General features: G+C 42.3%; 2 protein-coding genes across 8 annotated transcripts; one reads left to right on the top strand and one right to left on the bottom strand.

The window, feature by feature from the left end:
• Positions 1 to 6,417: 6,417 nt before the first annotated feature.
• On the top strand, positions 6,418 to 17,941 carry ccdc80 (coiled-coil domain containing 80). Of its 2 annotated transcripts, XM_077728025.1 has the most exons (11): positions 6,418 to 6,432; positions 9,261 to 9,400; positions 11,965 to 12,162; positions 12,314 to 12,816; positions 13,103 to 13,396; positions 14,319 to 14,475; positions 15,105 to 15,241; positions 16,111 to 16,262; positions 16,633 to 16,736; positions 16,915 to 16,998; positions 17,172 to 17,941. In XM_077728025.1, exons 3-11 carry the CDS (start codon positions 11,976 to 11,978, stop codon positions 17,480 to 17,482), a joined length of 1,929 nt encoding a protein of 642 aa, XP_077584151.1. In that variant the 5' UTR covers positions 6,418 to 6,432; positions 9,261 to 9,400; positions 11,965 to 11,975; the 3' UTR covers positions 17,483 to 17,941. The 2 variants fall into 2 exon arrangements, with proteins under 2 accessions (XP_077584151.1, XP_077584150.1); XM_077728024.1 differs by lacking the exons at positions 6,418 to 6,432; positions 9,261 to 9,400 and adding an exon at positions 10,392 to 11,767.
• On the bottom strand, positions 16,396 to 24,005 carry slc35a5 (solute carrier family 35 member A5). Of its 6 annotated transcripts, none has more exons than XM_077728029.1 (15): positions 23,937 to 24,005; positions 23,239 to 23,378; positions 23,074 to 23,172; positions 22,857 to 22,990; positions 22,605 to 22,672; positions 22,274 to 22,462; positions 22,018 to 22,188; positions 21,823 to 21,950; positions 21,479 to 21,732; positions 20,096 to 21,352; positions 19,956 to 20,010; positions 18,179 to 18,301; positions 17,890 to 17,930; positions 16,825 to 17,064; positions 16,396 to 16,732 (listed from the first exon to the last, which is right to left on the bottom strand). In XM_077728029.1, exons 2-10 carry the CDS (start codon positions 23,354 to 23,356, stop codon positions 21,287 to 21,289), a joined length of 1,227 nt encoding a protein of 408 aa, XP_077584155.1. In that variant the 5' UTR covers positions 23,357 to 23,378; positions 23,937 to 24,005; the 3' UTR covers positions 16,396 to 16,732; positions 16,825 to 17,064; positions 17,890 to 17,930; positions 18,179 to 18,301; positions 19,956 to 20,010; positions 20,096 to 21,286. The 6 variants fall into 6 exon arrangements, with proteins under 6 accessions (XP_077584155.1, XP_077584153.1, XP_077584154.1 ...); XM_077728027.1 differs by having other exon boundaries at positions 16,825 to 17,034; XM_077728028.1 differs by having other exon boundaries at positions 17,890 to 18,301.
• Positions 24,006 to 26,036: the final 2,031 nt, after the last annotated feature.

Here is a 26,036-nt window from a genome sequence, read left to right as displayed (position 1 = left end):
AGATTCCGAAACTGGGCTTTTTCTGGCAAGTAGGCAGTACGACAAACGCTCCCCGACAAGTTCCCGCAGAGCATTCTTCCAATGTTTTGACACGATCCCCGTCAGCGTAGCCTCATTCTTTTCATTCCTCCTCACGCCGCCACTCTCCTTTTATCGGCCGCCGCCACGTTTAAGAGCCGGTGCAACATTAGCGGCCTCCGCCATCACCGCGGCTTTTATTTGTATTTACAATGGCCTTTTTGTATTTACAATGATGATTTTCTTTTCTCCATCATGAACGAAAAGCGCTTTTCGGCGGGTTGTCATCACGCCCGCCCTCGTCCTCGCCTCGGCGTAGCCCGATGATGAATCTCTCTAAGCGTCCGGCCCCTCGGCTTTTAAAACAATTCGCTTTTACTTTTAAATGTTTTTTTTTTCTTTTTTTCCCGTTTTGAGCGGCGACAGAGGTGAGCCATTACGAAGATGTGTCGGCGGAGGCTGAAAACCAGCCAGTCAACGACGAGCGAGCGAGCGAGCGAGAGCGAGTGGGCGCATTCTTTTTGCCTTATTCACTCGGCGAGCGTGGGCGGCTAATTCGTGTTTGCGTTCGGCGGGTTTACCTAAGGGGGAAATGTTTTATCACACGCCGTCTTTGAAATCCAGGATTAATGGTGCTGCCTTTTTTTTTTTTTTTTTTTTTGTATTTTCTTTTTTTTTTTCTGCCCGTACATGCCCAGGACCCCCAACGTTCAACATAGGGGGAGTCACGAGAGTTCATATTTGCGGGGGTTCCGAACATGAGCGTATACATTAATTTGTGCAGAACTAAGTACGGTTTTACTATATTATACTCATTAATTCATTTATCTTCTGTATCGCTTATCCTCATGAGGGTCGTGGGGTGCTGGAGCCCATCCCAGTTAGAAAGCATATACTACAAAGTATACGCACACAACATATTAAATATCGTAAAAGTACTTGTACAATTTTCTGGTAGTATGACATATTTCGACTTTAGTTTTGTAATGTTACGGCTTTGTTCTCGTAATATTGCAACATTAATTGAATATTTAAACATTCACGATTTATAACTTCATTCCCAAAATACGACAACTTCATTTTTTTTCATATAAAAACTTCAATCTTGTCAAATGTTGATGACCACTTGACTTTTTCTATCAGGACGACTTTATTGGGGTAATCCGATTGGACGTTGTCATTTGTTTGACTTTATTTTTTGAGCAAATTTCAAGTGAATTAGCGACTGTGTTCCAAAATGTGCGTCTTTTTTGGGGGGGGGACTAACCTTTTCCTTCGCTTTCTTCCTCGCCATGTGTGGCTTAAATTACAAAGCTTTCACTGAGAGGTGACTCATGTCGGGAGAATGCACTTCTTTCTCTTTGCGTTTTTTTTTCTTCTTCTCTTTTTTTTTCTTTTTTTTTTCTCAACTGTCTCAATCCCACTCTCTTCAAACCTCAGAGTATTTTGTTCTCGTCAGTTCCCAAGGCCACGCAGGCGCTAGTCTCTCCCGGCCGGGCTTTTGTCCGTTTCACTCGGAGGGTTTGCGAGGATGGAATAACACGTTTCTTTTTTTTTTATTTTTATAATAAATATTTCCGAGAAATGTACATAGTTGTGCCTTTTTTAAAGGGTACAATGCATCAGCTCTAGGCTGGCATTCTCCAAGGTACTGCGTCAATACTTTAACAAGATGGTCATGAACTATTGGTTGCATTGATTTTAATCACTTGTGCAGATGATGCACTTGTCAATTGTACAACATTTTTCTACTTCAAGTTATGGAATTCAGTAAAAAGGAAGACCTATTCGTTTGCATTGGTAAAAACATTGGAACATTTACAAATCAAAGTTGTAAACACATTTTTTGAGCGGTTTATCGGGATCAAAAATGGACGGTTCCATTAAGATTTGACCAAATTTGTCCCCATTTATTTCCCACTAGCAAACAATTAGGCAATACTAACATGAAGTGACCAATGGGAAGGTGATAAAATAATACATTGGTTCTTGTCAGGGAGAAAAATATCACAGTTTATGATACTTTGTGAACCCGTTTTTAAGGTGTATTGAAGGGGTCACGCCCACCTTAACTTGGGCCTTCTGGAAGCCAAAGTGGCAACTTGACAGCTGGTGTTTTCCAAAATTGAAGAAAAAAAAAGGCCAGTCGGCTCTACTGGTCTGTTTTTTTCCCTTTCCTCTTTTGCTCTTGAGGAATAAAAACAAAGACACATGTCGTGAGTCACCGCGTTGTGTCACCAGGAACTGTCAAAGTGAAAAAAAAAAAGCCCAACAAAAACACATTCACTTGTTGGATTTCAACAATGTTGTTTCATTGTGCTGGGACAGTAGAAGGAAATGAGTTTTATTGTGAAATTCATATTGAATGTGTTATGAAATGCTACAATTGACAATTATAGCTTTATTTTGCATATTCCAGGGCCTAATTGTACAATTTCGTCCTTAATGAATCTTCCTTTTTGTTCCAATAAGTATATGCCCCGCCAACCAGAATTATTGGAAAAAAAGTGACTCCAGAGGAATTTGTTTGGGATGAAATAGCTTTAAAAACACATTTTCACGACCAAATCAGTTTGTAAGATGAAATCAGTGCAGTCATTTTTATTTCTTTGACATGCTTGTCGTTTTAATAACTCCTTTTAACGCTCATTTGACCTCCGTTAGAAAAGAGAAAAGAGGCATTGGGGGGAGGGTGGGTTCATTTCAATGAAATGTTCATCTGATAAATTAGAAGAAAAATGAAATGGAGTCACTGCGGGTAGCAAATGTTCTACCAAATGGTGCTCCAGCTGGGAGGAGAGGCTCGACAGAAGCAGGCTAGCAGATAAACACTCCAGTCAGCAACACCTTCCCAAGAGTCCATGTCACGTATTTTCTCCTCTTTATTTTCATCGTGGGTGGATTTTTCAACAAGAAAAATCGTTTTTTTAAATGTATTATTATTATCAAGATGGATCTTTGTTATCCCATTTACATGATTTACAAAGTGTACAATTTGGGACATGCAAATTTGTTTTTTCTTTGCTAAAAAAACACTTGCTGCAGAATTTGACAAAGACATTCATTCCTACTTAATTTTAATGGCAATACATTGTTGTTATTTTGCTCTTTTTAGATGTTTTGAATCTAAAATGTGATTTTTCTGGCTCTGATGCAAAAATCATCCTTTTCTTAGTGAGTAAATAGATGCAGTGATACTTCAATCACGCTAGGGGGAAGGCAAGGCTTCATCTGCAAACTGCTGTGGTCTACGCCACAATATGATAATCAAAATAATATTAATTATAGTCTAGACAGTTGCTAATATCATCAGGAACATTTTTTAGTGCATTTGTGCCTTTGGTAGTCCCCTACATTGCTTATAGCAAAAAAGCAGGTAAAGCACCCCCAAAGTAGTTCTCCTGTCTTCTAGTTTCATGAATCTTGCAGGTGTGTGTTATCATAGAGCTAAAAAAAAAAAACATTCAAATTGAAACCTTTTATTGCCATCATTTCCGCTCGTCTTGTGATGTTTGCGACCCCGATAAGAAGAAGAAGAAACGGCCACCGGGCCACTTTTATGACCCGCCTGCACTCTGATACGTTTTCCCCGAAAAGACGCGTGTTAGCGTAAATGTTGTCGCGTGGGAGTCGGCGTGATCACAACTCCGCCCTGTTGGACCTCAACCTGCCTTTGGACTTGAATCTCCTCCCCCTTTATAGCGCAGGGGTGTGCTCACTTTTGTCTCCTAAGGCCACTTTCTGAAAATCAAAGTACTTGAAATGCTTCCACGGGATTAAAAATATCAGGGTTTTTTTAAATATACCCTCAAAGTGTCAACCCATTGATAGCAATAGGTGTCCAATCCGTTTTGACTGGGAGGGATGACAGTTAAGCCATGAAATAGGCCACTTTAAATAAGGTTGAAGAAAAAGATCCGTGGCAAACGGCGCTTTCGTAGTTTTTGCTCGCCATCTGACGTCAAATGTTGTCCGTGGGCAAACGTGACCCGGCGTCGGACTTTGACAAGACGCGCCCGTCGACGCCATCGACCCGACCTCCAAAAGCACGGCAAATAACAACCGGCGCGCAGATGAAAGCGTGACACGGCTTTTCAATGGGAAATCGGCCCGAGAACGCGTCGAGTAAAAAAAAGGTCGGAGCGGATGAATGAGGAAAAAAAAAAAAAATCAAATAGCTTCAACTCCATCGGCGGAAAACCTTTTCAATGCGGCGGGACCTTGAAAGCGCGCCAGTGTTTCGGAAGCCTTCCTTTCACGGGGACGAGGTCTCTCTCCGAGAAAGAAAAAAAAAATTCCAATAGAAATGCAACCGACAGAAAAGTCACATAATGGTGAATAAAAAACAACAAGGCTGCAATCATGTCTCTCTGTAAAGGCTGACGACCTTTGCCCTCGTATATCTCCCTCTCTCTCCTCCACGAGTGAAGGAAAGAAACTCATAACGAGCATATTTTCAACCATAACCACCCTTTTTTTCCATTTCTCTCCACCATTCTTTTTTTAGACCTACCTTTGCATCTTTTACTTAACGCAAAAGTCCCTTATGCGATACCCGTCGCCATAAAGTTGACGCAGCAAGCTAGTTAAGCGCCCAATCCCAAATCAAACTTCCTTTCAAAATAAAGCACCATATGTACGGATTGACTTTAACCAGGGATGCCCCAATCCTAATTTGTTGACTTCCTCTGTCTGATTGCTGCAGATGTTCTCGACCTAGAAGTTCCGGTAGAGATTGTCCCGTATTGTAGTGGTGACGCACGGATGGCCTTGGGAGCCGCGGTCATTTCTAGGTCAAGGCTACGTAGCAGTGTCGCCTGTCCGTCCCTTCGTCTCAGTTTTTTGAAGTAGAATGAGGGTTCCCACGCTGAACATTTTAGGGTTAATCTAGGCGTAGGAGTAGTTTCGATCCGTCAGGTAGGTCAGGTTTCTTTCAACGCATACCTGCCGATGTGTGGCAATTCTGTGCAAACTGTGGCAAAAATAATTCACTGCCATATTTGTATCAAATTCATTAAAAAACCAAAGGCAATCCAAGATTGTTTTTCTCAAAGCGTATGGTTCCAGAAAGCTCCCTAACATAGTACAAATGCAATGTAAAGAGTTTTTATTTGTTGTTGTGGTGGTTGTTTTTGGTGTTTTGTCAACATCGAGTTCAAAACAAACATTCATGTTCAGTTTTGTATACATCTAAAGCAATGTTTATTTTAGCTTTTTTTAAAATATATTTTTAGATTTTACAACATGAGTTTTGAACTAAAAACACACAAAAACGATTAAAAAATTACAATTAATTATTTAAAAGGGGGAAAATCGGGGAATTTAATATCCATCTATACTCTTCAATTAGAATTTGTTCCTAAAACAGAAAGTCATTAACTTTCTCGGGCCACACAAAATGACGTAGCGGGCCAGATCTGGCCCCTGGGCCGCCACTTTGACACCTATGATCTATTAGATATCGATAGAAATAACGCAAGTGACACGTAACACCAGTAAAAGCAGGAAGCAGGAGGCTATCAAAATAAAAGGATTTTAGGAGAAGAGAGCCTAATACCTGGCCAAAGGCGACATTTTCTTTCCAAGCGTGCGCACGCACGCATCTCGTCGAATCTTTGGCGGATGCTGTTTTAAACACGGCGGGCCCTTGACGCGGGGGGCCGCGCTTTGCGTGCGTCTCTCCTGGTTTTCTGCTCCTGGGAACAATGGGCCTTTAGAATGCGAGGTTAGTGGTGCGCTGACCCCTGGCAAATAAGAGCCATGTTCTGGCATTCCAGGCCTGATTGGCACTTTGAGCCCGCAGAGAGCTCAAAGGAGACACAGGAAATGTGACCAGTGTAATTGGTTATATATTAGCCCAGCGCACTACACCCCCCCCCCTCCTTTTTTTAAATGATGGAACATTCTTCAGTGACACTTTAGGTGGATGAAGCTGACATTCTGTAAAGGAAAAATGGAGTTTCAATGAAAAATCATTTGCGTGGCGAAGCAAAATAAGGTTGACTTTTGAAAAGATTCCGTTAAAACGCTATAAAAGAGTTTATCCATCCTTTTCAAGTAGCAGCCCAGGAATGGATGGCAAAAATCATTACAAAACAAAGTGCCACATTAAAAGGAATTGGACTTCTGGCGACATCCATGGCAGCCAATTAGCTCACATGGACAATATTCTATTCAAATTTTGTACTATTTAAAGAAAAAATACTTTTTAAAATGACATTCCAATACTTGGTATTTTCCGGACTATAAGTTGCATTCAAGTGTATGTTATTTTTAGGCTAGTTATTCCAAAACATGTTATTTTCCAGTTTACTAATGTGATTTTACCATGTTTTTTTTTCAGATCAAATCCAAAAAGGCCACTTCTTTTCCATTCTTCATGGTGTATTCTCTGGAGGCGGGACTTTAATTCAGGTGAGGCTTCTATTATGAAATATATACAGTATAATGTAGGACGATATGTTAGCATATGGTCACGCCCTGTCAGGTGAGCGTAAATTCCTTGCATTACTCGTACAGGCAACGTCAGGTCTCAAATGTCGCCGTCTCTCTCTCCGAAGCAACCTTTTGGGAGCCGACGAGTTGATTCCCATCCTGACTCGTTAGCCCGGAGAAGCGGAAAGCATTCCTTAGCATTAGCCAACATGGCGGTTTTCAGGGAAAGCCACGAGCAAGATGGGTCAAGGCCCCCCCGGATCCCCCGGGCGACCAGTCGGGGGCCTCCACTTAAGTGTATTTTCCGAGGTATATGCGGACGTTTCTAAGCGGCCCTTTACGCGGGTCAAAGTTGAGCATGGGCCCCCCCTTGGGGCGCCGGGGAATGCGTTTCAGGAGATAAATCTTGAAGCGACAGCAGCACCGTTCGCAATGCGCTGCCTCTGAGAAAACGTGCAAAATGGAAGGCATGCGCATAACTCGCGTTCGTGGAACATCCCTCCCGTCTTTGGCGAGTGGACGACCGGGCGTGTTTCGTCTTGTCAAAGCATTTTTGGAAGAAATAGCTGACACGAACATCCATTTCAATGTGATGTGTTTGGTTTTCAATATTGGATTTTTTTAAAAATAGCAGGTCAAATTCAGTTGGATGCGTATGAAATTATAAGAAAAAAATGTGCGTTTATTATTCATTCATTCGTTCGTTCGTTGTCCATCATGGGGGTGCTGGTGCCTATCTCCGAGCCAGGCAATATATATAGAGCCAGGCAATATATATTGATAGATATTAAAATCATTTTCTGCTACAAAGAAGTATATTTTTTGCTTCATTAGGAAACCACTGATATGCTAATCTTGCTTTAATATGGGTATAATGTCAGATTAGCTTTGTTCACATTTAATGTATCGGATTGGATCTGGACATAAATGCTAAAAGATGTGATATTTTTCATGAAATATGACAGACATTTAAAAAAAAGAGGGTTACTTCAGGTCAGAGTGAAATGAGAATTGCCTGTCCAGTAGTGCCCTCTTGTGGTAAATTCAAGGCAACGTTTAGCAGGAATTTTCAAATGGGGGAGTAAGGGGAGGTGCATAAAAATAATGAATACACTTATTAAAAAAAGTCACTCGAAGTTCAAAAGGGCAACATATGCCAGTGTGAGAAAAGTACCAATTTACCAAGAGTACCACAAGAGGGCAGCCTTGTATTGTTACATCCTCATGAATTAGCCTTAAATGTAATTTTTGCTCATAATGGCAAAGTTGTGGAACAATGCAAATTACAAATAGTACAATTGATCAGAAGACAAATATTTTTATTGTATTGAATCTTTAAAAGTGCACGCTATTTAATACAGCTATTTATTTGTTCTACAGTATACAATTTGTATTAATGACTTTGCATTTATATTTGGATTTACAAGTACTTTGCTACATTGCTTGTAATACTGCTTGTCAATCAAGTGACTAACATATATTTTTTATCTCCCTCTTTCTACCAACATTCATATGTGCTACACGCAGCCACGGTGGCTAGTTGTCATGGTAACAAAACCATTACTTACCACAGAGTGTCTATCTGTGTGTATCCAGTGCACTAAATTGACACCACTATCTCAAACAAGCTGAAATCAGACAAAGGAAATATAAAGAAAAATCTAGCCCTTTCCCACCCATTTTTTTTCTGGCTGGACCTCCATCACCGAGCTAAAAGTAGACATTCAAAACCTCCAAATCTTTTTTTCCTCCTGATTCCGATCTCTGGAAGAATTTCAAGTCGGCCCTCACGTCCTTGGGTTTTCCTGTCGGAGAAAAAGGCTTTTGGCTCGTGCCTTTTTCGGCTCAGGTTCAATGCTGACGACAAAAAAAAGTCCGCCCCGAATTTCTTGGCTTCTTCCAAACCTCGGCACCCCCTCGTAAATGTATCACGTCTCTTTCACAATGGAGAAAAAGCCTCTTGCCAAAATATAGCCACAGATTTGCGAGCCAGTATAGGACGCCGTGTTTATTTGTATAACTTTAACACGCCCAACCATCTTTTTTTTCTAGCATGCAAATCAATAATCACACACTTCATTGGCCCAACTATTAATTATGCAAAAAAATAAAAGAAAAATCATTTAAAAGTGCTTATCATGGTCAGGGTCGGGCGAGGTGTTGGAGCCCATCCAGGTTGAAATTCTTCACCCCAACAGAGAGCGCCAACGTGAGCGATTGCTCCCACGGCCATCTGCGCCGCTCGGCGCTTTTGCAGCCTGCCGATGAAGCGCCCCCCCCCCCACTCCACCCGGTCGTCCTCTCCCATCTGCTCGGCCCCGTGTTACAGATGCCTGGGTAGAGAAGAAAAAAAAAGGGCGAGCTGTCCAAAAACGTGACCTCCCGTACCTTCAATTATGGTCCCTCGGAAAACTAGCCGCTCATTAATCGTTGCCGTTCTTAACGTGCGCGCTACAATTTTGCGGCCGTATAAAAAGCTGACGTCTTACCAGATGTCGGCTATAGCCAACGCCGCCGCGCCCTCAACTCCAGTTTAGCCATCAATTAGTATCACGCGGCCTCTTAAACTACATCAAAAGTTTTCGCCACTGGCAATGAATGTTTACCTGTTTTTTTATTGTTTCAGTGAAGCAAATCAATGCAATATGCAGAATTGCTTGATTAAAAAGGGCTTATTGTTGTTCATAATATGATGAAAGCCTACTTAAAATAGGACTTTTAATGGCACATCAGCTCAACATGATAGAAATACTGTTATCTTCTTTAAGTTTTTGTTTTGATTGATTTTTTTCTCCCATTTTTGACAGATGTGCGGGGGGATTTCTGCCAGTACTGAGTGAGGAAGGTCCATCTTGTAGTGTTTGAGCAACGCATTCCACAGAGGGCCTTTTACAACAACATTCCCTTCACGCACCTCAAGTGTGCCCTCAACTACGGCTCGACAAAGGTAAGCAGGAACCCACATTCATTCCAAAGCCCCCATCAACATCACATATCTTTACACTAGGGTTGGCTACCTCCCCGTATCGTTCCTATCTCGCCATCTGCAACTATTGTGGTTACACGTGTTGGGAAATGAGGCTACACTGTTCCACAATACAACTATTAAATAGAAAAACATGGCAATTTCTATGTTGAAAAAGTAAATGTCAAGGACTTCCCTGTCCAAATCATTTGTTTTCACCATCTGGCATTGCGATTATTTTCGTTAAATGGGTCAGAAAAACAATTTCCCGCATTCTAGGATACAAGTATCAATTGTCAATGAATGTCTAAAAGGACGAAAATCATCAGATTATCTGGCTTTCCAAGTATTCTTCTCACATGGGTCATGAAATCCATTTACGATGTTCCCCTGAAGAGGAAAAAAAGCTATTTCTAAACTAAAACAGAAATGTTGCCAACAATATGTCCAAAATTTTAGTCTTCCCTGCAGACGATGAGAATTTTGCTGTATTTAAATCTAAATAGAAGGTTCTAATCGTACTGTTGTGGGAAAGTTTTTGCTCCGAGTGGAGAATTGTCTATTATTGCACAGGAGTGTCACCTTTTTTTTGAAGACCACAATATCCTCCAACAAACATCTGCTAGGTTTCATATATCGACCTACAGTCATTTACTGATTCTTCCCACGTGTTTTTGGGTGTCCAGCGCACATTCCTTTAAAAAAAATGTTACCCCGAGCCAAATGGAAACGCACTTTCACTTGATGTACAGGTCTGTCATATCGGAATCGGGTAAGAGGCTACTTAGCTAAGCAATTCAGAGGATTTGAATCATGCGTAAAAGATGTTTGTGCGTGAGGGAGCTCTGGGGGGTTAGAGGGTTGTCCGCCCATGGTGCAAGATTTCCCAGGACCGCCTCTGGTGCAAGATTTCCCAGGACCGCCTCTGGCTGTACTCTTAACTCTTGTATATGCCAATATTGTTTGGATCTCAAATTGGGATGAAAATGTGTTTTCAACAACAACAAAAACATTAAACTACGTTGCGATGTGACTCCCTCCCCCGAAACGCAGTTACATACAGATGTTCAAAAATCGGCTCATTCGGACTCGCATGCATTATCATGTGATCGGGATATCCTTAGTTTGCACGTTAGGTAAAAAAGGAAGGAAGGGAGGAAGGAAGTTGAGGGAGAAAGAAGAAAGATCCGTTGTGGAGAAAGAAGGAAAAGAAAGACGCGATGTTTTTCAAGTACATCTTAAGAACTTGAAGACTGCGGCTCGAGCTGGTGTGAAGTTCAAAGGCGACGGAAAGGGGAGTTTCACACCGAACTGGCGGAGGGGGAAACACATCTCCTGAGGAGTCCTCATTTTAGGACGGCCAATTTCTTCCTCGCACTTCCACTGGAGGATCTTTGTTGGGAATCCGATACGACGTCCGTGTCATGATTGAAAACTTTTCTCGGACACGAGACGTGGATCATCACTTTTCTTTTTCTGCGTTTTGTCTTTGAACGCGAGACGCTCTTTTTTCGGGATCGGGAGCACATTTGGATTTATAGAGTCGGCCAATGCGGGATTTTTCTACTTTTAGTAGATCTTTGGCTGTATTCGGCCCTCTTTTACGCAGGGGAATCTCTTTTTGTTTTTGTTTGGGGAAACTTTGAAACTTGGCCCGTCTTGACTTGAAATCAACCCACTCGATTGCAGATGCGTTAACAGCTGCGCTCCATTTCCGAGTTTGGCGTCATCGGGGCACCATGAGGCGGCTTTTCACGCTCGTTTGGGCCCTAACGTGTCTCCTGCTCATCTGGCCGAGTGAGGCCGACAGGGTTAGACGACCGATCGGGGCGCGTTTGCGTCGGCGACCCGTAACGGGGCGATCCGTAACGGGGCGACTGCGGGACGGCCGAGCGTCGCGCGCGCGCCCCGGTTTGGCGTCCGCCGTCTCCGTACACAGCTCCGAGGCGAGTAACGGCTGGCAGGCGGATGAGGGCGTAGGCCTGCAAAACACGAGACCCGGGACCCGCCCCGGGACCCCACGAGGGCGATCTCGGGCTAGGGTGACCCGGATGCCCAGCTCACCCGGCTCGCCCAACTTGCTGGCCACTTTTGCGGGAAAAAATCGAGTGTTGGTGATCTCTGCGCCTCACGATTCTGACGGCTATTACCGCCTCATGATGTCCCTGCTGAAGGACGATGTGTACTGCGAGCTGGCCGAGAGGCACGTCCAGCAGATCGTCATGTTCCACCAAGAGGGCGAGATGGGGGGCAAAGTGCGGAGGATCACCACTGAAGGCAAAGTGATGGAAGAGCCGCTGGATACTGCCCTCATTCCCAGACTCATGAGCTTCCTCAAACTGGAGAAAGGTACAGCTCGACTGCCAATGCAATTTTTGCTTTCCTGGAAAACTCAACTATTCGCTGCCACAGGATGATGCCCGTAACAAATGTCATGGGTCACTGACGTTGACATAGATACTTGTGTCAGATAATTGATTTGATAATGGCAACTTATTCAGAGCTAGATTTGATGGGGCTCTTTTGTACTTGTGTTTATCCTGCAGGGAAGTTTGGGATGGTGCTGCTGAAAAAGACCCTGCAGGTGGAGGAGAGGTACCCATATCCCGTTAGACTGGAGGCCATGTACGAGGTCATTGACCAGTCACCCATGAGACGGCTGGAGAAGATTCGCCAAAAAGGCTTCGTCCAAAAGTGCAAAGGAGCCGGTGTGGAGGGCCAAGTCGAGGAAGGCACGCTTACCGGTAAGAATCGTCACGCCAATGCTGTTGTTGTATTCCATTAAAAGTGCAGGCCGGATCTGAAAAATGGCATCGGTGCAACATCGGTTTAAATCCTGCAATGAAACCGTGTATTTTTCCAATGTGGTTTTCCTCATGGGCGTTGCACGGACAGTCGGGCCACCCGCGGAAGGAAAACCGCCAAAGAAAATTCTGAGAAAGCCGACGACGACTACAACGGCGACAACCACCACCGTGACAACAACCAAGCCTACCACGACCCCCACGACAACGACTCGGGCAACAACAACAACAACCAGGCCAACAACAACAACCAGGGCAACAACAACAACAACTACAACCAGGCCAACAACTGTCACCACGACAACGAAAGCCACCACCACACGTAGAAACACCGCCAAGCGCACGACTACCACCCTGACGCCGACCAGAGGCTACGCCCAGTCGGCGCTGCTCCCCGCCCCTGGAACCACTCAGGATCCATACTATCACAGGAGAAATGAAAAGCAGCAGCAGCACCCGGCAAAAACCACCCCGGCCGGGGACAACCAGACGCACGAGGACGACAGCCAACATCCGCACGTCCACAAAGCCGTGGACGTCACCAGGAAGCCCTCCAAGTTGAAACCTGGCAGGAAAAAAAACAGAGGGGAGAAGGTAAGTACTACTGTAAATTCAGTCTTCTTTTGAAATGCTGGTGGAAGCCATAATACCCAGAGAAAAGCCACTGGCTCTGGCTCTGGCTCCAAGTCTGGTTTTCTTTATTGGCTACTTTATTTGAGGTCACCTTCCAACATCTTGAAGGACTTGACTCGCTTACTTGTCCGCAAGTCATGTAAACATGAAGTCTATGACAAAGTCCTTCCCAGAATTGGCACACTTTAAGTGACTTAATCATGGAAGAATCCAAAGAAAAATAACATAACAAAACTGTTGTGTGCAGACGCAGACGCTGACGAATGAGTACGAAGTGGAGCCCACCGTGGTGGCGTCCCCGGAGGAGTCTGACGCATCGGCCGACGCCGGTCCCACCAGGAAGGTGAAAACCAAGCACGACAAGAAGAAGAAAAATGATAAGAAAGCTGAAAGGAGGGGAGGCAAAACGGGAAAGAAGGGCGGAAAGAAGGCGTCCAAGTATCCGGAAAAGGAGGACTACCCCAAGCCTACCAAGAAGACTCCTCCCAAGGGGTCGCTGACCTCCTTCCTGGACTACTTTGAGAATCGGCGCCGATTGCTGGTGAGAATCTCCGCGTTGCTTTCAAAACAATTCGTAACCGTCACAAATTTTAATAACAATACATTGGTAACATCAATCTATATGTTGTATGGTATAGGATAAGTACCTTCATATGTTGAAGTTATTTGGGAAGTTATTTTTTAAGGCTAATGTCAGTGTAGCCAGTGCTTGTTCAGGCTTTTTTTTCCTGGAGGTACTTTTACGTAGCGGTTCACTTTGCTCAGCTGTGTGCGAACAGACTTTGCGTCTCTGTAGACTTTAGATTTGTTGGCAGACTGGGAAGGCATATGTTATGCCCCACTTGCATGTTGATGTCAGCATTCACTCTACAGCTGAACTGTAGCCCTTTAAAAAAATGCAATATATTTTTATTTTGGTTTCAAGACAGACAATAGACAAGTCATCCAAAATGACAATAGCCACTCAAATATAGTAAGTATACCATGTAATATATACATTTTTTAGAATGGATTTTTATTCAAATTTAGCTCCTATGAAGTCATCTAAAATAGATACACTATTACATGAAGTATACATTTTATTATGGTTTGTTTTTTTAATCAAATTTGTCTGCTTCATATAAAAAGATTTATTGAGTTACATTCAGATGGCATAAAAGCACCAGCACAAAATTATAGACAGTAATTAGAAATATGTATATTAGTATAACATGTAGTATTTATATTATGGATATTTTCAACTAGAGGCTTCAGGGCAAAAAAAACAACCTAAAAACATTGGAATCGGTGTTAATTTTTTAATTGGTTTTATTGATTTGAGTGTGTAATCCAATCCTAATGGAAAGAATGTAAATATTATTGCGGAAAGCTGTTTGCAAAAAAAATACTTGTAGTAAATTGAACTTTGACGGTAAAAAAAAAAAAAAAATCAATGTGTAATGGCCTCCCTCATTTTTTTGCAGTTGGTGACGTCCCCCAGCGAGGACGAAAAGATGTACGCCCAGCAGAGGGACGAATACCTGGAGTCGGTGTGTGAGATGGCAATCCGCAAAGTCTCCATCGTCACCATCTTTGGCTCTCTGGCCAACTCCACCATGAAAATCGACCACTACCAGTTGGGTAAGAAGCAACAAAACGTGATACTTTGTGACTTGGCAAAAAACTGTAAACGCCGTGTTCCCACACAAGCCAAAGTTTCATGCACGTGTAATTTTGGTTAGAAAAGCTCGGAGGTGATGTCATCCGCCCACGGCGCACGCTGGGGGGGAATTAAAAGCTGTGTGCGTGTACAAACCAGTACTTTTTTGGCTCCCCTCTCTCTCTCTTTGTGGCTCCACTCCCCGGTGGTGGTGGATTTAGATGATCTCTCCATCTGGAGACGGGTTCGTCAGTTGATAGATATGCTTCCCAAAATAGCTTTGTCTCCTTTTAAATCCGTTTCCAGTGGCCTTATTTTAAAGGTTTTTAAAATGTATTTAATGACTTCCATTGATGATGCTGGTGAATTTATTGGCTGCCATTGAGTGAGTCCAAAGTGATAAATCATATAATTTTTTTTTAAATTTATTTATGTGTTGCATGCTTTAAAGTAGTTTGTTAAATAATCTAAAGGTCAAAAGTCAATGTGGAAGCTTATTTCATGGCTGCCGAGGAGTAAAAAGGGGCTCTTTGTGGCCTTTTTTTTGTCCCAGAGTGTCCGCCAAATATTTGCTCACCGGTTCTGAACCGCAAAACTTTGTGTCGTTTAGAGAAGGACAAGCCCATGAAAGGACTTCGTCAGGAGGACCTGGTTAACCAAGATCTGATCACCCAGCTGAGGAAAGAGTTTGGGATGACCCATGACGACTTCCACATGGTCCTCACGGACACTGACATGAGAGTCAAGGTGAGAGAGATCTTTGCACTTTTTGAGGAAAAAAAAACAACATTTTTACAATTCGTGTTAGTGTAATGTTGAAATCTGGCTTATTTACACCTAAATTCCATCGAAGAATGCACAAGTAGGCAATGTATCTTTTTGGAACGATTCAATAATTGTATGTACCATTGATTTTTGTTGATTTTTTTTACTTCCTATGATGTCTTTTTGGAATACAAAGTATGGCAATCTATCACTAGTGTTACTCAACTACTCTTACTATTTTTAAGTCGTCCTAGATAACGCCATTTTAAGATTCTTTGCTCACGCACATCCTCTATTTTTCCTGTCCCGACCCGCCAGACCACCGCTGTCCCGCCAACACGCCGCCGCCGCCTTTGCCGAAAACACTGTTTTAATTCAGGCGGCGCGGCATTTGCCCAGCAGACGCTAGCGTGCTCACCTCAGGGGAAAAAAAATGTCAGGCTTGTTTTTGGACACGGGCATCAAAGGGGCTAGTGTTCACTCGCTCAGTTGACCTGCGAGGATGTGGCCATTGGGTGGGTGGGAATGGTAAGGGGTGCGGCGGAATGAGTGCTGGTTGTGGTTTGGACGCATTGGTTCGCGGCGCTCGCTATTCCCGGGTCTCGCTTCCCAAAAGAGCAGATCAAGTATGCAAAATATGCGCCTGGCCGCACCACAACTACAGTAAAAATACGCAAATATGCTGGAAAATATACCTCTTCCCAGCTGTCCTTATTTTTTTTATTGTGTTAAACTGTTCCAATGTGTCTCAAAGCCATTTTGCTAGAGGCCAGGAAAGGTATTTTGCCACAAATTTAAATTAGATTAACGTTCGATGCCTGCATTGATCTGGCCTCCATTCTTTTGTGCAGCAAACCTATGAGGTCCCCATCGCCATGAAATCCGTGTTCAACTACATGGACACTTTCTCATCACGTATTCGAGAGATGGAGCAACAGAAGCGGGACGGTGTGCTTTGCAAGAAAGAAGACAAGCCCAGGTCCTTGGAAAACTTCCTCTCCAGGTAACCACTTCAATACCCAGCAATAGGGGTATCAAATCCGACAGACTTCTGTCAATGGCAAGGAAATTGATGTGTAGAAGTGGCAATGGCAGGAATCATGGATTTGAAAAAGAGAAACTATTACACTGTGCGCTTTGCTGAACAACATTTATTTTAAAAATCACAGGCATCTTAACATTAATGCACTTATTGATGGAAATGTTTCAGTGTCATCTAGTGTTAAAAGGGAGAAGTGCAACAAAACATAGGTTGTACTCAAGCTCTTTGTGTGGGCCATATTGTCCATTATGTTTGTCATTTGCTGTGTGACAACGGGCAGCGAGCCTTAAGTTTGAATGCCCCAACTTGAGATTTTTTTTGGTGACGGCAGGTTCCGCTGGAGGCGACGTCTTTTAATCATCTCCACCCCCAACGATGAGGAGTGGGCCTATCAGCAGCAGCTTTATGGCTTGGGCAGCCAGGCTTGCAACCTAGGTGAGAAACTGTTAGATTATGCTTTTTCATCTCATTTCACTTCGAATATATGCCATTTTATTCATTTGTTACACTTTGATACTCTTACCTCTAATGTTGAACATTTCTTCTCATTGGTTGAATTTTGGTTGTAGGCAAAACAATGTGCATAACATTCCAACTTTTCCCATTTTTGCAGGATTAAGGCACATCTCCATTTTGAAGCTGGTTGGGACAGAACTGTCAGATATGGGCGGAGTCCTGGAACTTTATCCATTTAATGGTAAGATCTTGGAGAATTCAAAAGTCTGGATTCGACCTGCAAAATCAGCGATCCGTTACTATCCATCTGTGAACACACCCCTACTTGTCACCACACAATCTAGATTATATGGCTGTAATCATTTTTTATCATATGTCATGTTGTGAATTTTTTTGTGTGTGTCGTCTATCCAGGGAGCTCCACAGTGGATCGTGAAGGCCTTTCAGCCAACCTGGTCAAAGACATAAGGAACTACTTCCAGATCAGCCCAGAGTACTTCTCCATGCTGCTGGTGGGCAAAGACGGCAACGTCAAGTCCTGGTACCCCTCGCCCATGTGGTCTATGGCCATCATCTACGACCTAGTAGACTCCATGCAGCTGCGCCGGCAGGAAATGGCCATCCAGCAGTCGTTGGGGATGCGCTGCCCCGAGGATGAGTATGGCGGCTATGGCTACCACCAGCACGGCTACCAGGACGGCTACCACCAGGGTTACGGTTACTAGAGTGCCGTGCTGTGCCATTGCGTGTTCCCCCCCTCCCTCTTTGACATTTTGCGTTTCCCAAACCCAAGCAGATGAGCTCATTGGGCGGTATGTGGTGCCTTTTTAATCATAGCTTTTGGGCTAGCCACTTTCTCCGTATATAGCCGCTCGTTCGCTCTTTAATATCCGCCAGTAAAGGCAGAGATGAGCCTGCTGGCAAATGTATTTTAAACTTCAATACAAACATCTCACATTATCGCCGGTTCCTGCTCCAAAGATTTTATTTATACTCATGGCTGTTTGTATGCTCGTTGTCGTCATTTGATATATGTGTTGCAGCCAAACCGCTAGGGTGTTGGGGCTGTTCTCAATAAAAAATGTGCACTAAACAGGTAAAAGTTTGGTTTTGAGGTAATGTGCCTGCTTACCATGCAACATGTAGTCAATCCTCCATCTTGTCACTCTTCAACTGAAATGAAAAATAGTGAGCCATTCCATGCCATACTAGGGAGGTGGGTTAAAAAAAAAACTTTAGAGAGAGAAACCAGTTGGCTGCTAAAAGACTAAGTTTTTTTTTTTTTTTTAAGTTGCAGGTTTCAAACCTACAACCTCTCTCGCATGGTGAATGGGCACTCTACTCATTGAGTTAAGTGCCCAACCCACCACCCAAATTTCTCTTTCTTTTTTTTTTTAAGTTGCAGGTTTTGTACCGATTACCTTGCATAGAAGGAGAAACCAGTTGGCTGCTACATGTGAAGGTAGGATGGTGGTTTGGGAACTTGGCTCAATGAGTAGAGTGTCTGTCCACCATGCGAGGGATAGCAGGTTTGGAACCTGCAACTTTAAAAAAAAATTAAAAAATGAGTGGGGGAAACCAGTTGGCTGCTCAATGAGAAAGTAGGGTGGTGGGTTGGGCACATACCTCAATGAGTAAAATGTTATTATTAAGTATGATATGGGAGTGAAAAGAGACAAAACAATAAATACTAGTGATTAATCTTGGAGAGTGGTGGCCCAGTGGATAAGTCATCAGTCTCCCACCTCTTTGGCCTTGGGTTCAAGTCCTAATGCTTGCAAAAGTTTTCCCAATATTATTCAGGTAAATGAAAGGGATAAGAGTACAAGTACTAGTACCTACTCTCACAGGGTGGTGGCGCAGTGGATAAGTCATCAGTCTCCCACACCTGTGGATCTGGGTTCAAATCTAAGTGCATGCAATGATTTTCCTAATATTATTCAGGTAAATGAAAGAGTTAAAAGTACAAGTACTACTGCTTAGTGGATAAGTCATCAGTCTCCAACCTATGGGTTCCTGGGTTCAAATCCTAGTGAATGCAAAGATTTTTCTAATATTATTCAGGTAAATGAAAGAGATAAAAGTACAAGTGCTACTACTTTCTCTCATTGGGTGTTGGCCCAGTGGATAAGTCATTAGTCTTCCACCTATGGGGTCCTGGGTTCAAATCCAAGTGCAGGCAAAGATTTTACCAATATTATTCAGTTAAAAGAATAAGTTCTAATGCCTAAGTGTTTAAGTATTTAAGTCTTCAGTGGTGGATGAAGCATTTTGTCCAAAAAAATGACTAAGTGTTTCAGGTAAATGAAAGAGATAAAAGTACAAGTACTACCAATTACTCTCACTGGGTGGTGGCCCAGTGGTTAAGTCATCAGTCTGCCACCGGTGTGGTCCTGGGTTCAATTCCCAGTGCCGGCAAAGATTTTCTAAATATTCAGTTAAAAGAATAAGTAAAAATGTCTAAGTGTTTAAGTGTATAAGTATAAGTATTCAGTGGTGGATGAAGCATTTTGTGAAAAAAATGACTAAGTGTTTCACCCCATTTCCTTGGATAAAACGTTTCAACACCCTTGTATAAGTGGGGCACGAGTTGGTGTAGTGGGTTGCACACTCGCCTTTGCACCGAGAGAACGTGAGTTCGCTTCCCGGTGTCGGCGGTTCACTGACCAAGCAAGCGGTCGAGGGTCGGCCGAAGGCCGACCCGAGAACGCCTTTCGCACATACAGGTCCATCAACATTCTTCCGAACTGCCGAAGGCAGTTCGGAATATAACCTTTTGCTGAAAAGTATGACTAAGTGTTTAATATAAATTAAAAAGTTTTTTCTTTTTTTTTTTTCCCTTCTTATTCCATTGACCAATTCTTCTTCCCAAGTATTTTCAGCCAAACGACGGCAGCGGGAATCGAACCCAGGTCTCCCAGATGGGAGTCCAGTGCTCTAACCTCTGCGCCACCAAGTGGTTACACTTTCCTTAGTAATCATTTGACTTTCTTGACAAGAAGTCCAAAGAAACAACTAAGTGAAAAGTGTCCCGACCGGGAATCGAACCTAGGTCTCCCAGACAGGAGTCCAGTGCTCTAACCTCTGCGCCACCAAGTGGTTATACTTTCCTTTGTCGTTATTAATACTAAAATTGAAATGAGTGAGGGGGGGAAACCAGTTGGCTGCTCAATGAGAAAGTGTAAAGTATTAACTTACCACACAAGAGTTCATTGGATCTTATCCTGTCATGCTCCAACTTGTCACACTTCAACTGCAATGGAAATGTAGTGAGCCATTCAATGCCACAGTAGGAAGCTGGGTGGCACAATAGCTCATGAGGTAGAGTAGTGACTTACCACACAAAGGGTTGTTGGATCGAATCCCGGCAGGCAACCTCCAACTTGTCACTGTTCAAATGAAATAGAAATATAGTGAGCCATTTCATGCAATAATAGTGAGGCGGGTGGGAACATTTGCGCACTTACTAGCTAGGAGTTGTTGGATCAAATCCTCCATACATTTCTGTATGCAAGTTATTTACAAAAGATGGTGGACTGGAATAAATAGCGGTGAAGTGTAATATCGTGGAGAAAAACGACTTTATCTGAATAATGTAGAAAAAAAATCTTCAATTATTAATATTATATGTGGCCTTACAAATATTTTTATTTCTTTTTCCACCTCCCACCACATTACAACACAGATGAGCAGCAGTTTTTGGCCAAGTACACATACAGCAGTTCATTGGCCTTGTAAAAATACTCACAGTTTGATGCCAAATAGTAGCATAGCATTGTGCCTGTAAAAAAACCCATTTACAGTCCGCGGGGCTTTTCTCTAGTTTGTGCTCTCAACTTAACTCTTTCTAGGCCACTCATTTCATGTTTTGCCTACCATTAGAAAATGCATGTTTATATTTGTCAATGGTAGCCAACTTGAGTTCATTATTAGAAGCCTGATTCTGTTTATTCTTACTTTCTTTTGCTATTTAATTTGGATAAGGATTCATAGTGGGAAATATTGCGATTTTAGGCAACACCCTCCGTGTAAAATAAAAAAATAAAAACATTCACGCAATACTAAAAGCAGATTTTGTACAAATACTGAATCATTAAAAAATTAAGTGCAGTGCCTTCAAAAGGCAGCCAACGAGTTAAAAAGACAAATACAATACCTTTTACAATCAAGTATTGTATGTGGACATTTCTGCATCAATACTTTTGAGCCCCCGAGGAAGGATATACCTTTTTAATGGGCTCATTAGGCTATTGCAGTCCAAAAAGCCCAGGAAAAAAAAGGAGCTGCTTACAGTCCAGAAATTACATTCATTTTAAAGCCCACCTACCAAAGAAACAAGTAATTGGCCCCTTAGAGGACAAATGTTACATTTGTCGAAATGGTTAAAAATCCTTACCAAGGGGAAAATGACAAATATGCTAGTTCGCTGCGATAAGAAAAGGGGGGAAAAAGGTCACATGTTTCAGAGTCAATCTGACCTGTCCAGCAGCCAGCTGCTAAAAAATAAATCCTGCCTTTTTTATCCTGCACTACAAAGACTCTTCCGAGTCGCTGTCTTGGTGGGCCTTGGTCAGCAGTTCCAGCTCCTCGCCATCCTGGGACAAAATACAGTACATTTAAATAAAGTCACATTTTAAAAGAACTGACGACCACTGCTACAGAGCTTTTTCTGCTTTTTACCCCCTTCCTTGACAACCTGAAAATGTGGGAGAAGCACTCACCCCTCTGGACCGCATCAAGGGCTCCCCGTTGGCAAGCCGCGGCGGAAAGAGCCGGTCTCGGGGGCGGCTGGCGTTGTAGATAAAGATAGCCAGCGGCACGACGGGCGCCTTGAGGAAAAAGTCCGGGGAGGGCCGGAAGTCCCAGAGAAAGAGCGACAGGCCGATGACCAGGACGCTGGTGATCTGGTTCGTCAGCACGTGGAACATGTTGTCGCGGAATTTCAAGATGAACGCCACCGAGAGGCCCAGGCATGCTAACGAATAGGAAACGGCAAATTTTACAACTTGGATAGATTTGTGCATTGTTCTGTTGGATGAGATTGGCGTGTATGCATGTGACTGACCCGTGACGAGCACCAAGGCCAGAGAGTAGACGTTATGTCCATAGAAGAGGCCGCAGTGTACAACCAGGCCCCGTGACTCTCGTCTGCTAAGCAGGGTCAGGCCGTTGAACGCCACGCCGAAGGCGTACCTGCAAAGCGACAAAAGTTCGGACCACAGGGTGGTGGCGATGGCGACTCGTCTTCGGCGGGGCTCACAATTTACTGTTCTGAATGAAGATGCTCTCACTGAGCTGCTGGCCTTCCTTCAAGATCTTTTCATTGTAAATGTTGGCCATGGATGAGATGAAGCACTGCAGGAGGAGTAGCGCATGACCCGCGCCCAGCCAGCCCCAACCGGGTGACGCCGTCGTTGGCAACGGTGAGCCACTGAAAATGGCCAAAGATATATTAGCTTTTTATTTTTTTTAAGCCCTGGACATGGTAAGACATTGTAATATAGCATTACAAATACCTGCTGTTCTTCATCTCCTCCAATAGTTGAGTATAGAGCAGGCAGGAGTTAGAGGGTGCGGAAAGGGGTCTTGGGCGGCCTCCCCACACCAAACCCTCTGACTTCTGGCTCTCTGACTCCAAAGACAATGAGACAATGGACAGAAAGAGGATGAGCAAGACTGCCCACTGGACCCAGGATAATTGTCTCCTGGTGGGAGATAAATGAAAACACATTCTTATTTTGTTAAATGCCAAACTTACAAAAGTGGTGGAGTCAAATCAATGAAAGTGGGGAATATTTTACATTGAATACTATATACATATATATTTATGAAAAGTAAATGGCTTACTTTAGAACAACTCTGAAGAGAACAGCCGTGGTTAAAATCACAAAATTTGAGAAGAGGACTGCCATGACCTGAGGGAGAAAACAACATCAGACACGATACTTAAAAGAAAAAAAATTAAATAAAAAGTCACACAAAAATTACAAAAAACAGAAAACATGCAGTCAACGTAAAATGTTTTCAAACTTGTGTCAAAATTTCAATGGCTGACAAGCTGTGCCACTCAATTTAAAAATACATATTCTGATGACCTACAGGCTGCAGGTAGGTCATCACGTAGAAAATGATGAGGTTATCGAGAAAGTAGAGGAATGCAGGGACGGCCCACTTGAGAGAACTGAGGAGCGACGAGGCAGAAGAACAGCCCAGATCTTTGCAGGAGCGGCCCTCTGAGATGGCAAAAATCACATTTATCATCATATAATCATGATAATTTCTACTTTGTTGACTAAAAACAAATGCCCAGGCTTACCTCGGATGAACACCCTGACTGACATGACGAGGCAGAAGAGCAGTTTGAGTGCCTCAGCCAACATGTTGACAGACGCCGGGAGGAAGTCATACTTGTTTTCTGCACGTAGATAAAATTCAGCCACATTAGTTGTTGGAGAATTGTTCATTATAAGGATGGCATTACCTGCGTTGGCGGCGAATTTGAAGAGCAGGATCCGACCGGTGCCCAGAGAGACGAAGGTGATGCCCAGGACTAGCGTGTAGGCCGACGAGGGGCTGCAAAGGGGCCGCTGGCACACCATGATGCCGTCAACCTGAAAAGATCTGCAAATGTATTACAAGGATATCTTTAGCTGTTAGTGAATGGTAATAATGCAATTTGGTTGGCACTGGGAAGGCACCTAAATTCAGGTTTTCAAGTCAGATGTCAAGTATATATTAAGGTCATGTCGTACTGAACATGTGATTTAAAAAAAAATACTAATATATGGCTTAAAACATTTGGGACTACACAGTAACTGATCCTTCATCATTAGGTTTTATAATTATTTCAACGGGCTAAAATCTTTCACAATTTCCCCAATAACTTCAGATCTACTTGGAATTTTACAATGAAATTAAAAGGGATACCAGTAGTTGTGAGAAATTTGTAGATCGCAAGAAAATGAGAAATACGCTCTTTTTTAATCAATCAATTAAAAGGTGCACTACTCTTCCTCTAATCGGGAAGTCTGTATTAAACATATGTTAATGGTACGGATTTATTGCCACACACTTGATCACGAGCGAAAGCATAAAAACATAAGATCAGACGTTGAACTGATCAAAGTTTAAGCACAGATCATTTAAAATACAAACATTTGGAGTCAAAAAAACACGCACCTCTTCAGCAGCGTTTTAACGTCGCTTCATTTTTCCGCAGCTGTCGTTTTTTGTGCGCAGGCGCGTAAGTATCTTCATCTCTGGTGATTTGTAAACTACAACTGCACACTATCGCTACCTATCGACAGAAGGGCAATTTACATGATGCAGATTACTATTTTGTCACATCAGAATATCTATATTGGGTGTGTAAATTATGTATACATACATATACATACATCAGTATATATACATACATATACATACATCAGTATATATACATACATATACATACATCAGTATATATACATACATATACATACATCTGTATATATACATACATATACATATATATATACACATGGCATTCCAGGAAAAAAAGGTAAAAAGAAACATAACTACTAATAAGAGCAGAACAACATGTTTGTTACAGTACATGAGCATTTATTCCATGCAGTTGCTTGCTTGGATTATATTTCCCAGATAGCCACCATACTGTACTCTGGAAAAAAGGTCTTTATCTCAATGCCATAAGACAATAAGGGGATATGGAAAACGAGCATTGTAAAGAAATACTTTGACACACATGAAATGATATCCACAATTTGAAACTACTTCACAGACACGAGTTGATATTAAATACTGTATGAGAGAAAATGACAGAAAGTACGGGAGAAGGAATATCACAGCATCACAGATGCTTTCAGACCGGTGGTCTAATTGCCCCCAACTGGTTATTTATGAAAACAAAAGAGATATGTTGACTAGGAGTAAGCATTTGGAACCATTTTTGTCTTCATCATAAAATTTCCATACTTCACTTGTAATGATGATGAGATGATTTGATCCACCAAAACATAAAATTAACACTGTCCTCATTTCTGTTCATTGTGCTTTAAAAAAATACTCCTGCAAAAGCTGCCTGGAAATTAAAAACAACACCTACTCGCTATTTGTAATAACTTAATTCCATAATCATGTAGGCCAGCTACAAAGAAATAAAAAAAATCTTCAATCATATTTCACCGGATGAACGCTAGCTATTATTAACAGATTTGAGGTTAACATTTCAGTGTAAACATAAAGGAGGAGTTGGGGGGTAAAAATTGGGATGGTTTGAGCTAATGCAGCAGCCTGATTTTGTAAGATAAGATGACAAAGTCGCACAGATTTAACCCTTTATAAGGCACTCCCTTAATTTTTTGGCTGCCAATGATTCCCAAAGTATTTTTGAATTATAAATGGAGTTTTTATACATGTAAACATTTAGGAAAAAATATCTAATACTAATAAATCAATAAAAAAATAGAGATACATAATTTGTAAGTAGATGCTCAGTTTTTATGGGGTTAGGACTTTTTGAAATGACCCAATAGTCACTTGCCCTATAAAGGGTTAAACTATAAATGATATATAAAAGCATTGAAGTTCAGAGAAACTACTAGTTTGATCTTGATCCGGTTCAAAAGTGATATTTTAAACCAGTTTAGCAGGTCAAGGTGCATTTGTTGTTGGCTTAGGTATTCCTAACAGCCTTTTCACATACAGTACACTAAAGCTGGCATCATTTCTGTGAAATTAAACCTTCAAAAATGATGAAAATGAGAAACACGAAAGAAAAATGGAGGGATGAATTATTCTCCTACAGATGAAGCATCCCTTTTGTAAAATACAGTTTTAGCGAAAAGTGCAATGTCCGGTCAGGGGAAAAAAAAATAGGAAAAGCAGCGAGAGCCACTTACATTAGACAAATATTGGTTCCTAACCAACAACATCACACTAATGCGGCAACAACAAAAATAAAATCTTAAAGCAATTCATGAAATGCCATTAAAATACAAGCTTCACTAGTCACCAGTAATTGAGTCTAGCCAGCTAGACGCTCTTGATCCTGAGCAAGCAACCTAGACTCATCATTGCTTTTGTTTTGTTCACAAGCACAGGGGGAATGATTTGCTGCTTTAAGATGTACAATAGTGCCATTACATATTTCTATCTTAGTGTTATGTTGGTAAAAAGTAGTACCCTGCTAGAAATTGTTACATGAGATGAGGTGACTGAAGTTTGGAAGGAAAAAGTAGATAGTGTACCTGACAAATGCTTCCTCAAACAGTGGCCAAG

Source organism: Stigmatopora nigra, chromosome 11 (assembly GCF_051989575.1).
Source record: "Stigmatopora nigra isolate UIUO_SnigA chromosome 11, RoL_Snig_1.1, whole genome shotgun sequence".
Lineage (NCBI taxonomy): Eukaryota > Metazoa > Chordata > Actinopteri > Syngnathiformes > Syngnathidae > Stigmatopora > Stigmatopora nigra.
The sequence above is the reverse complement of the archived record's forward strand: the minus strand, read 5'-3'. Positions and strand labels throughout refer to the sequence as shown.